Source organism: Trachemys scripta, chromosome 11, assembly GCF_013100865.1.
Source record: "Trachemys scripta elegans isolate TJP31775 chromosome 11, CAS_Tse_1.0, whole genome shotgun sequence".
NCBI lineage: Eukaryota > Metazoa > Chordata > Testudines > Emydidae > Trachemys > Trachemys scripta.
In genome coordinates, this window is record NC_048308.1 from 66178390 (window position 1) to 66190819 (window position 12430).

The 12430-nt window shown below is 37.1% G+C and overlaps 1 protein-coding gene across 3 annotated transcripts in view; it reads right to left on the reverse strand.

Moving 5' to 3' along the window:
- Window positions 1-12430, reverse strand: part of BARD1 (BRCA1 associated RING domain 1) — a 69493-nt gene that overhangs the window by 33030 nt on the left and 24033 nt on the right. For all 3 annotated transcript variants that reach the window (XM_034786386.1, XM_034786385.1, XM_034786387.1), the window contains one exon: window positions 336-416. In XM_034786386.1, the coding sequence (XP_034642277.1) occupies window positions 336-416 (81 nt within the window). The remainder of the gene's footprint in view (window positions 1-335; window positions 417-12430) is intronic.

The window sequence follows — 12430 nt, forward strand, 5'->3', positions numbered from 1 at the left end:
ACTACAGCTCTAATGGCATTAACAGTTTACAAGATGCACAAGAAACTGTGCTTGCACACGAACCTGGAAAAAGATAATTTTCCACACTTAAGAAATCATAGGTGAAGATTATCCTGAATATGATAGTAAAAGTGAGAGAGAACAATGACACTTGAGGAGAGGTGGGATGATTCTAACGGAAGAGCATTCTCACATTGTCATCAGGAAGTCTATTTCTCATAACTGTCTTCTTTATGATTTGGATACAATAAAGATAGGGGTGGGAAAGAACAAACTGTAAAAAATGGAAGTGTGGAGGAAAAAAATGGAAATATCATAAAAATGTTGATACCCACCAATGGCGTCCATCCAGCATGGTCTTTAACATTGGGGTCTGCTCCATTTTTCAGTAAGTGTTCAATGGCTGATACATCACCCTAGAAGGGAAAAAAAATCATTGCTAAACTTCTTAGGAAGGATAGATAGAACAAATTAAAATAAATGGGAGAGAACAGTAATAAGCTGCATCATTTTGATTGCAATTAAACCAAGACTTTCATTTAGACAATGTCAACCTACAAACTTTTACTCTTTCGAAAACAACACTGTTTATTAGTATAGTTTAGTCAGAAACACCTAAAAGCTTAATTTAAGTCAGGGGCAGACTGAATAAGGCACATCTGACGCACTATAAATAATTCAGAATACATAACTGGACAAGTGTATGCAGACTGCAATCTATTGGCTAAGACTGACTGCAAGGATTAAGACCAGGTACATTTATCCAAAAATTACATGTCCTCCAAACCAAAAATTGTGTCAAACTAATCTAAATGACTAGCTAGAAATATGCACAAGTGAACCCGATTTATGTGCCTGTCTTAGAAACATCCAACTTGCATGACTAAAATACTGAAAGAAAAAGCAAAGAGAAAGTATTTTTATTTACTCGTTCAATTATTATGCAAGTTAAATCTGCCAGCACCCTTATATCATTGGCTGCTATGCTACCATCATAATTTCATTTCCATTCTGGCAGAACACTACAAGATATTCAAGTTTTGCTAAGGCATAGAGGTGGAAGCCATACAGGAAGGAAAGGGGAATGATCGAGACAGAAATTATGGGGAGTAGAAGGAGGAGCCTAGAAGAATATAATCTACAATTCACCAGAATATCCACAAAATTGGTTAAAGTTGGGAACTTAACAGCTCTCAGACTCCCTGCTTATTAGAATCCTGAACCTGTGCTGTCAGACATTGCTTAGAGCATGAACAAGGCTCCTTCACCCCTGTCTATAACGCTGTTCGCTGGAATGCCTACTTTGTTGTGTTTCTATCACTTAATATTTTTATGCAAATAGGTTATTGGCCTATCACTCAACCCCAACCTGGAGGACCAGCTGACTGCTGTTCTTTTGGTCCCAATCTTTTCACTTGTCCAGCCTGATGGCCCTACCAGGAGTTAAAACTCCCACCAGCATAGTTCTCGGTCAGTGGAACACATAAGGCGTTCCACTGTGTCAAGGTGCAGTCCCCAGGGAAGTCTTATTAGAACCGTCCTTAGCAAAATTTGTACTGCCAGCTACAAATCCCAAGACGGGAAGAGGGAAAAACCAGGCAAGAGGAGAAAGAAAGGAGGGGGGACATACAGGAGAGACAAGGTAGGAAAAACCACAAGGGAGAAGTAAGAACTCCATGTGCCAAGAACCTAAGGCTACACAGATGACAAAGAAAGGAGAGAAAAATAATTGGAAGTGGAAGACAGAACTGCAAACTTATATAGAGACAATATGGAATCAAACAGAATAGGTGAGATGAAATCTCCTGCTCTCATGGCGAAAGCTGAAACAAGGAAGGCTTCAAGTGCAGATCTACTGAAAACAGGATAAGGGAACCCAAAAAGGTTAAAAACCAGCAGCTCTCTCTCTCAAGAAAAAGCTGTGGAAGGAGTTAATACCTGAATCACAATGCACTAGCCATAATTCTTGTGCCATCAGGTATATTAACTGAAAGAGATCCTGATCATTATTCCACTACCACACTACATACCTTAGAATTCACCTCTCTCTTTAAGAGCAACAAATATGAGGCCCAAACTTGAGGACAGTATTAAACCAAATGAAGGAGAGCGTCAAACCTGTTCTATGATATCAAGGAACATTTCTGTGACCATGTAGAATAGCATTAATCCTCATTCTTTACAATCAAAGAAAACTCTTCCAAGACTCTGATCAGCAGGAAAATAACCAGCAACTGATAAAAGAAATATTAACTCAACATTCACATAAAATGCTGAAAAGCTCTGACTTTATATCAGTCAACTGAATTTATATAACCAAGAGATATGTTCCATGCATTATAATCACAACCTAGACGCCCCCAGCAAAATGTTACATTTTAAGCAATTAAAGAATATACTATTCTAGTTAGAATATTTTTTAGTCTCAAGGAAAGAGACACAAGTGGAAACCATGTACAAAGAGAAAATATTCACAAGCATGGGAGACAGTGAGCAGTACAACAGAGCTTTTCCCATGGATAAAAAGAATTACCTCGGGTAAGTGATATTTGAGCTTCTTTTTTAAAATTATTAAGTTTGCAAACATATATAACAGTGGTTGATATTTTTGCACTGTTCCCGTAGAGCAAAAAGAAAGCAAATAATTCAAATCTGGTGTGGGCACTAGGATGTTAACTGCTCAGAATGTTAGCATTCATATTACCAATCCATAAAATGCTAGTTTAATTTTTATTACAATAAAATTGCGCTGCTGTTGACAACTAGAAGTACTGTTAACATGTACAGAATGAAAAAGGGTTAGAGTAAAACTAGAAAACTATAGCTCTATTGTAAATTGAGAAATGAGTGGGATTTTTTCCCTGAAAATGAGAAAAAATCCATTTTGTTACCTAGGCTGTAAATGGAACTTCTCTTTTTACCACTTGCAATTCACAATAAAAGTGAAGGGAATAGGAGAGGAGCTTTCATTTCGATTACACACATGCACAATGACTGAACAGCTACTGTCAATCAGGATTAGAAGTGATGCATTAAGAAAGCTGTTTGTGGCCTAGAAACTGACAGAGAAAATATAGCCAGAAATTAAAGTTTAAATTTACAGCCGCAGGACATGTTACTAGACTCATGGAAGTTTATGTCTTCTGCCCCCTGAACTTTTAAGAGGTTCTGAGAATGCATTCAACAACTTGACAGTGAATACTCATTGAAAAAAGAAACATGCGAGGACAAAATAGGGGGGGACAGATCTTCAACTGGCATCTACTAGGGATTCAATCTTGCTAAGTTCCAAGTTCCCGACAGTGCTCCAACAATACACTTAAAAACAAAATTAAGCATTGATTTCAATGGGATAATTCACATGCTTAACAGGTAAGCCAGTGCCTTAAGCATTTTGCTGGGTCAGGGCAAGAGTGCTCAGCACCTGGCAGAATTGAGCCCCAATTGAGGATCTGATTCTATGTATCGTCCATCCTCATTTGGAAGGAATCAGGAAGATAAGTGGTAATTTAATGTTCTTTGACAGTTTTCACCTGCTACAAAGAAAACACAACAGGAGTCTCCATCTATACATAGTTTTTGTTTCAAGAGCACCATCTAGTACTCACTTAACTAAAAAGCTCAGAAAACTTGCTTTGGCTTTTATTTTAAAGTAAGTTAAATTTCTCATGATCAGATACAAAATTATTTGCTTTATTCTACATGTTTTTGTGACTCTACGATAAGTCATCAATCCCTCTACCACACAATATTTGCACTAAGGTATGATACCACTAAAATACGTTGTGCCTGTTTGAGCGTACGCTAGCAAGAGCTTGTTATGTTAAGGTTAATGGAAAAAATGGGCCCAAAGAGTCATAGAATATTAGGGTTAGAAGGGACCTCAGAAGGTCATCTAGTCTAATCCCCTGCTCAAAGCAGGACTAATCTCTAACTAAATCCCCAAATGGCCCCCTCAAGGATTGAACTCATAACCCTGAGTTTAGCAGGCCACTGTTCAAACTACTGAGCCATCTCTCCCCCCAAAAGTGTTAACATGACCCTGTCACTACACAAGACTAAACACTGAAACATGGTTTGGGGTTTCGAGTATAGCCACCTCAGCCTGTTTTGTCCCATAGGACTATCCTTAATAATCTTTTATTAAAGATACAGAAAAAAGGAAAAACAGTTAAAGCATTTGAATTTAAAGTACTAAGTAAGAATTTCATGTTAACAATATTTCTTATTCCTTTTAGTTGTATACAGTTTTGTTTTTTTTAATAAGGAAAACCTTGTATGACACTATTTTAGATAGTATTAAATATGGTAACAACTGGGGATAGTTATCTGGGGAAGAGAGAAAAAAGTTAGTTGAGATGGACTGGAGCTGATGTTGAAATCCGATTCTGCTTCCTTTCGACAAAAAAGACAAATAGCCACAAAAGGGTATAGAAAAGAATCACAAAGATAGCAAATGCAGTTTCTGTGGTGTTCATGCTTACCTGCAACCCTGCTGTGGAGAAACATGTGCAGCATACAGTCTTACCAGCCATTCTGAGACCTGGTAAACTTGTATCAGCATCTCTGCATTAGGCTGTTTATGACATTACTTAGAATTGCCTCTCTGGTTGCGGGCTCACAGCAGTGTTGTGAATCTCTTTCTTGGGTGGCTTACCCAGAATTATTAAACAAAAGGCAAGAGAGATAAGAAAAGTTGGAGAAGGAAGGAACCTGGCATGGGGCGGGGGGGGCTCTGACAGCAGAAACCCAAATCTCATGTTCCGGGTGATGCGCAGGATTTAGCCAAAGCTCATGGAGGTGGTAATGTCATCTGGGTCCCTCTCTCTGGCCCTGCCTGGTCAGCTTAGGACATTTCTCAGGAGCAGACAGTAGACGTCCAATTGTGTCATGATGGATTCTTGGGTCCCAACAGATGACGGGGTAACAGCAACGATTGGTAACGTTCTCTTTACAGTCCACCCATTTGCCAGCTTTAGATCCCCCAGAACTCTTTCAAAAGGACCCAGGGGTTAATGGACAGAATAGCCCATCCCCTCATTATTTTGTCCAACAATTAGACCTTGTTTCTAACCCACCCATTTTTGGCCATTAATGTCCGATTCCGTTCTCCTTTGTTTACTAGTTATGATCTTAATAATCTTTGGGTGACATGAGTAGACCTTTTAGTCTGGACGGATTCGCTTTTGCTGTCTTTTATGAGTAATTTTATATAACTCACTGAGTTGGACTTCTCTGACCTTGATCAATTTAGAATATAGGCCTCTGCCCAACAAATTTATTGGTAAGACTTGGGATTCTCCTACTTGGGAGAATACCGCCTGATGTTCATATGTTTGAGACAGGAAAAGATGCTAGCTAGCTAAAGCTGATATAGTAAATTAATCGTGGGGGGGTATTGTTAATGAGTGAATAGCACCCCAAAGAAATAACTAGCTTGTGTACAGGAAGGACACCATCACAGGGTGTGGGGGGACAATTATCTGCTGGAGACAAACCAAGGGAAGGCCATTTTAAGCTGATCATCAAGGTTATGAATAGCAGCAATGAAAAATTACATGGTTCCGGTTAGCCTTCACTATGCTGCAGGTTGGGAAAGCTCCAAGAAGCACAGCAGCATGAAAGGCACTGGAGCCACCTATCCGCAAATCTAAAAGATAGCATTGCATTGGTTTACGTGGAGAAGGCTATTTTCACAGTCATCACCCCCAGCCTCAGCTCCCCTCCCCCATTTTTTTAATGAAACCTTAGATTCTGCAGATGCTGATGGCACTTCCCCAGAAAAGCTTCCCATTTGGCATGGGCAAGTGGATTTTTTTCAAGTCCTAATATCAATTGTATCAAATGCTAGTGCTGACAGATGGTTAAGAAAAGCAGCCAGCATCCCTTTCATTATTTTATAAAATTTCTCCCTTTTCTACTTCTATTAAAGATATTTTGCAGTTTCCTTATAATAACCAGTGAGTTAAAGTTAATGGAGATATTAAGTGCCAGGATGGAAAAAATAAAGTACAGTGAGAATTAGAGTATCACATGAAAGACTGAAGCTGAGACCAGGGGATTAAGTCTACAGAATTTGACTCCCTCTCTACTTTCTAAAGCTCCAAGTGATTTTAGTATATTGCAAGTCAAACGAAAGAACCCAATACCTTGATCTAATGAGTGAACGACTTGTTTGTTAAACAATGCAATTCCACCCCCCGCTCTTATTGCTTTCCCACATCTTATTTATAACTTATATTAAGTGGAGAAAGAGGATGACAAAGAATTAGAGAGCTTATAGTAATTGTGAATGCTCTGACTGAAACTTTAAAGAAAACAATCACCTCTGATTTCTTTAAAATTAATTTCCTCACTAGCAGATCATTTAGAGAGTAATGAGCATGGTGGCTCAGCACATATATTTGTAAGATAAAACATCCAAGAAGAGTTAAGCTCCAATCTCATAACTAAAACAAGACTGAGCTCTGTAAAAAGCAACATTTGTAGGACATTGGAAACAATTTTACATTCAACATTAATATTTGGGAAAGATTGCTGTGATCATGGTCAATTCTTGTATTTCTAAATTCAATATTTTAAGTAGTTATGAGGCTTTTATATTTGTCTGAAATACATTTAAGCTGTCAGCTGTGAATTTCATTTGAAAAAGCCTGGAAATTATTGTCTACAATAGTATACTTAGTATTACTACAGCACTTAGATTTAAAAGGACATAATCAACTTTAAATGTGGTCCATTTCAAACAAATTAAAGGCAGTAGCAGGTATTGCACCTGCTTCTGAGTTACCGTACCTATTCCTGAGGTTTTTCAATCAGTTTCCAGTTCTTAAAAAACTGGATCTTTCTTCACTGTTGCTGTGTGAAAAAGCTCTATGTGGCTTAGGTATTTAAACGGATTGCCTTTTTTACATAAAACTTAACCACTCTAGTTGTTCTCAGTAAAAATACTGAGGTTTTGGGGACAGATGACTGGGGAATTGCACTTATTGAAATGGAATCCAGAAGTCATTTTATAGAGGAGTTTGGACATAGTAACCTTTGGCTCAGGAACACCGTGAAAGGAGGTTTATACCTTATGTGTCTGGATTTCTCTAGAAATGCAGCCCTAGAGCATACATGATAAAGCTCAGTGGCTCAGATGGGATTACCCAACAGTCTTGCCTGCACTAAATGCAAGTGCCATGAAAGTAAAGGGTCCAGTATGGCAGACTAAACTCTGACAGATACACAAAAATTGAGGATCCCTGGTATAGAGAGGGCAGATGCCAAGTAATCTTTTTACTAGCACCCAAAGCAAGTCCTGATTGTCCCACACTGTTCCTTCAATTAAAATAAAGTTACCTAAATACATGTAAATTGCTTCCTGCTCCCAGAGTCGGAGTGCAATAGCTCTGTGTTTAGCTGCTACTTGTTTAGGGCATAAAGCTCAAAATCTCTTCCCAACTAACTGAGCTATGCACCTGTGTTGTCCTCATCCCATCCCATGTTTTATCATTCTTCCCTCTTGCTGGACTTTATACTAGTGCTGTTTTCGCTCAGGGAGCCTTCCGTACAGTCTATCCTACCCAATGGCCCTGCAGCTTGCAGGAGAAATTTTATCTGAAGGGAAGTTTATGCAGGAAGTTTACAGGATTCTCTAATTCCAGGCCAAATTTAAAACCCCGTGGTAACTATAAGCCAGAGGTGCAAGTTCCTGTGTTTTAATCACCACATATGTAGGGCAGTAGTTCTCTAATGTTTGGTAATAAAAGAATTTAGATAATTAAGCTGTGGGAGGACTGTGATGGAGTGGGGCTTTCCCCAACCGTTTAGATAATTTTAAAAGTATAAAAGGCCACATTTTGCACTTTAACTACTTGGAAATTTTACCTTTAATGAGTATGGAGGGTAATAAAAAAACATGATTTCAGTTCACTAGGCAAATAGCTACATTCATTCTAATTTATGAATGCAATTCAGCATGAAGCTCATCCACTCTATAACCTTTTTTCAGAACCATTTTGCTTTTAGTATGTTTATTATTAGTGTAGAAGTAGTAAAATGGGAAAGAGCCCCACACACTTCCAGCTTTGATTGATTTGGAATAGCACAATACACTTAATTTTAATGCTTGATAATGTTGTTAATTATCTCTTTTAAAAGACAAAAAAAAGTAGAATTCAATTAACTTTCATTAAGTGCAATGTATTAGGACCTACAAGCTAATGAAAATAATATGGATTTTATAATTAATGAAGTCCCAGAGAATTTAGTTTTAATTCTGATTTTTTTTTTTTTTTTTTACAAGACTGTTTCCATTACAGTGACAATTTGACAAACATGGGTGGATGAAGAAATCAGGAAAACAATGTTAGAAATACTGAGAAAAACTCATTGTGCTTGTGGAACTGAAATTGCTGACTGGGCTACCTTACATGTATTATAGTCCAAAATTCTCTAAGTTAGCCTAACTTACATAAGAAGTCAAGTACAGAGATTATTCAACTCCCCTTTTTGTTTGTGTTATGTTCACTGTATACACCAGGGATCGGCAACCTTTCAGAAGTGGTGTGCCGAGTCTTCATTTATTCACTCTGATTTAAGGTTTCGTGTGCAGTAATACATTTTAACGTTTTTAGAAGGTCTCTTTGTATAATATATAACTAAACTATTGTTGTATGTAAAGTAAATAAGGTTTTTAAAATGTTTAAAAAGTTTCATTTAAAATTAAATTAAAATGCAGAGCCCCCCGGACCGGTGGCCAAGACCTGGGCAGTGTGAGTTCCACTGAAAAAGTCAGTTCGCGTGCTACCTTTGGCACACGTGCCATAGATAGCCTATCCCGGTATACACACTGAAACACAAACACTTGCTGAAAGGTTGCAAGATAACACTACTTTACTTCTTTGAATCTGGAACCATAAAACACAAGAATCAAAACACACACACACACACAAAGCAGGCTGTGCCCTAAGGCAGAGAGGCATAATTCAACCCACCTGGCTTTTTACAGACTGACTGCTGAAGATCCAGATTGCATGCTTCCCTATGTGCACTCTTACCTTCAACCAAGACTCGAAACCCCCTTAAAACTTAAAGCATAGCTTGTAATTTTAACAGTTTTTAATACACCACAGCTTGCATTACACTGGTTCCTAGAGCACTGCATTAGCTGCAGTATGCACACTTAATACAGGATTGTTCCTGCCCTCAAGATTTTATAGTCTAAATACACAAGACAAGTGTGGAAGAAAAAGTATTATCTTCATTTTACAGAAAGGGAAGTGAAGCACAGAGAGATAAAGGGTATGTTTACATTACAATTAAAAACCAGGCTGGCCTGTGCCAGCTGAATGGGGCTCGGGCTATCTAACTGCAGTCAGGGTGAACAAAAATCAATGATTTAAAACAAAAACAAAAATTGATTTTTTTGTATTTAAATCTGATTTTTTTGGATAAAATGGTTTTTGAGGAAAAAACATATCTAAAGATAGTTTTAATTAAGATATATTATAGCTCAAAGATATCTCATAATGGAATACGGATTATAAATTATAATTCTATAATATGAGACAATATATTCATGTAATGTTTAAGAAAAGTTTTGTAAATGAGTTCCAATAGTTCATGGATTAGGGACCCAATCTTATGGGGCTCCAGGGGTTTCTGTATAGATTCTTTTGGTTGATCTTTCCATCTATCCAAAAGGACTCAGTGCTCAGTCTAGAAGATACCATCAGAGATGCTTAGTTTTGCAGTTCTCAAACTGTGGATTTGAGATAACATGCTTGCTAACAGCAAAGATGTTTTTAAATAAATAAATATAGAGAGAGGTGAGAAATAACAGACCTCAACCCTATTGTCCCTCTGCAAATTTGTGTACAGAGTCAATCCCTTACCTCCCTCTAAAAGTGCAAAGTTTCAAAAAGTTCAATGAATAGAAGATTATTGGGGGCGGAATAAATCTGGCCAAGGAGAGGAAGTCTGGAGATAAATGTGAGAGGGGAGGGACAGGCAGTAGAAACAAAAACTGTTTAAGCAGCATATTCCAGAAGTCTTGAGGTCTTTCTGAGTGTAGCCTTCATGGATTTGAAATCTACCATACCATTCTCTCTCTAGAAGGGAAAATCTATAAAGACAGCAGGCCGTAAAAGAGACCCAGTTTGGAAATAAGAACCATTCAAGAAATATGTTTGCTGATGATGTTTTAAAGAAAGTCACACCAGTGAACTGGTGGAAGTCACTTAAGCACTTGGATTCAGAGAGTGTTGAAGTGATAATCTCACTTTTAACAGCCGTAGCTTCTTCTGTTGGTGTAGAAAGAATATTTTCTTCCTTTGGACTAATTCATTCCAAACTGAGAAATCGTTTGGGACCTGAAAAAGCAGGAAAACTTGTTTTTCTTTTCCAGATTACGAACAAAAAGGAAAATGAAGGTGAAGACAACTGAGTTAGCTGCAGATGCCAATATTTAAAGTTTCACATGTTGACCTGGCTGACATAGTTGAATTAATTTCTGGGTTTTTTTGATTTTTTTTTTTTAATTACATTTAACTATTTTAGTTAAAACAATTTTAACAAAAACCTGATTTTAAAAAACTTGAACATTTAATTAAATTAAAAAATTCATGTTTGTTTTGTTAAAATATTATGTTTGCTGTTTGAAGAAAAAAATCCAGAACACATAACGTTGTTGTTTTAGTTAAATAAAACAATTGAAATGTCTGTCTGATGATGTTCTCCTCCTAATACAGCATGGCAAGAAAATCCTCCAAATATTAATGATTAACCTGTTGAATTGGAGATATTTATGAAGTCATTGGGAGGCGAATTATCTGCTTCTATTACCTTTGGTAAATGAAATAACCAAACAATCATTCATTTTCTGATATAGCTGTAAAACTAATCTGAAAAGTGTTCATAATAAATCTCTTTAAAAATGCATAGTGTGTACCTTCTAAAAATGAAACCTACATCTATCTTGGAGTTGTGAAGAATATGTATTAAGGTTATAACAATCAACAAGAATGCACTTTTATGTAGAAATTCATGATTAAATCGAGTCTTCCTGACTAGTGATTTAAATCAAATCCACCCTGACTGCAGTGTAGATGTTTCAGAACAGGCTGAAGCGTGGGCTTTAGGATCCCATGAGGTGGGGGAGTCCCAGTGCTCGAGGTCAAACCTGAATGTCTACACTTAAAGGCAGTCACATTCTATTTTAGGGCAACAGAGAAGCCCCATCTAATTAAAGCAATAATTAATAATACTGGATTTTTTTTAATGCAAACAAAGAAAATAAGGAAAATTGTATCAGTACTAATGAGGAACAGCACCAGATTTCCATTTTTAGCTCACTGACTATAAATATCAAGAAAACTGTACCTTGATAATTGCACCTTATTGACTTCTTAGTTTACTGTGAATCTCACGATAAGCTGCATAGCTGCTCTTTTCCCCCCTCTCAAAAATACATTGAAGATACTGCAATCTTGAAGGAAAAGTGTTGGAAAGCTGTCAAGATAAGTCAAATTTTAGGACTATCAATCCTGACAGCATCCCTTAAAAAAATCCCCCTGGAAATATACAGGGGTAGTCTGTAAGCAGCATTTTAATAATAAAAGATGAGTATGCTGAATTTGTGAACTGAGGTAATAGCAGGACCATCCTTAGAGCTCTCAAGTCGCTAACTACAGTATATAATTGTCTCTACCATGACTAATTAAGTATAAATGATTTCAAACCAAGGATTTGTACTCATAATCGATAGGTTCTACTTCCATTTAATCAAATGGAAGAATTGTTTCATAAGCAGCAGGTGAGAACTGCTATAATGCCTCCATGAAAGGCAGAAAACAGTTATTTATCAAGGAAATTCTTTAACTCTACAACTAGAAATGCTGTGTATCAATGTCAGGATATTTACAGGTATATCAATTCTAGAGGTACAGGAATTTTATTGATAAGTATTTCTTTTATGTATGATTTAGTATAAAATATATTTAAAGTGCTAATGCACAAAGCACAAGTTCTTTGAAATGACCTGAGATAACGTTACCAAAGTTTTCCATATGTGATACTTCTGTCTGATCCCCCTAAAAGAGAACTTGAGGTGCTGTACAACAGAAAATAAAAAACACCTTCTTAAGAGGACACCAACTTAAAAAGGTAATTTATGTCAAACAGTTTTATTTGCTATTATAACACCTATGATTACTATAGCCAAAAAGAGAATGAAAAAAAATCCCTCCCCTTCTTGTTTATTTAGTGAACTTAACAATGACTACACAGGGGGAAACAGTTAACTAAGTACAAACCGTTTTTCCTGTTTGTGTGGGTCTTTCACACAGCAGCAAGGGAGAGGAAAAACCGTTTTAAAGTAATAGGAGCATGCCACTGCAACACTGCAGAAAGCTGACAAAGGGACTCTCTGACTGTAAAACATCAG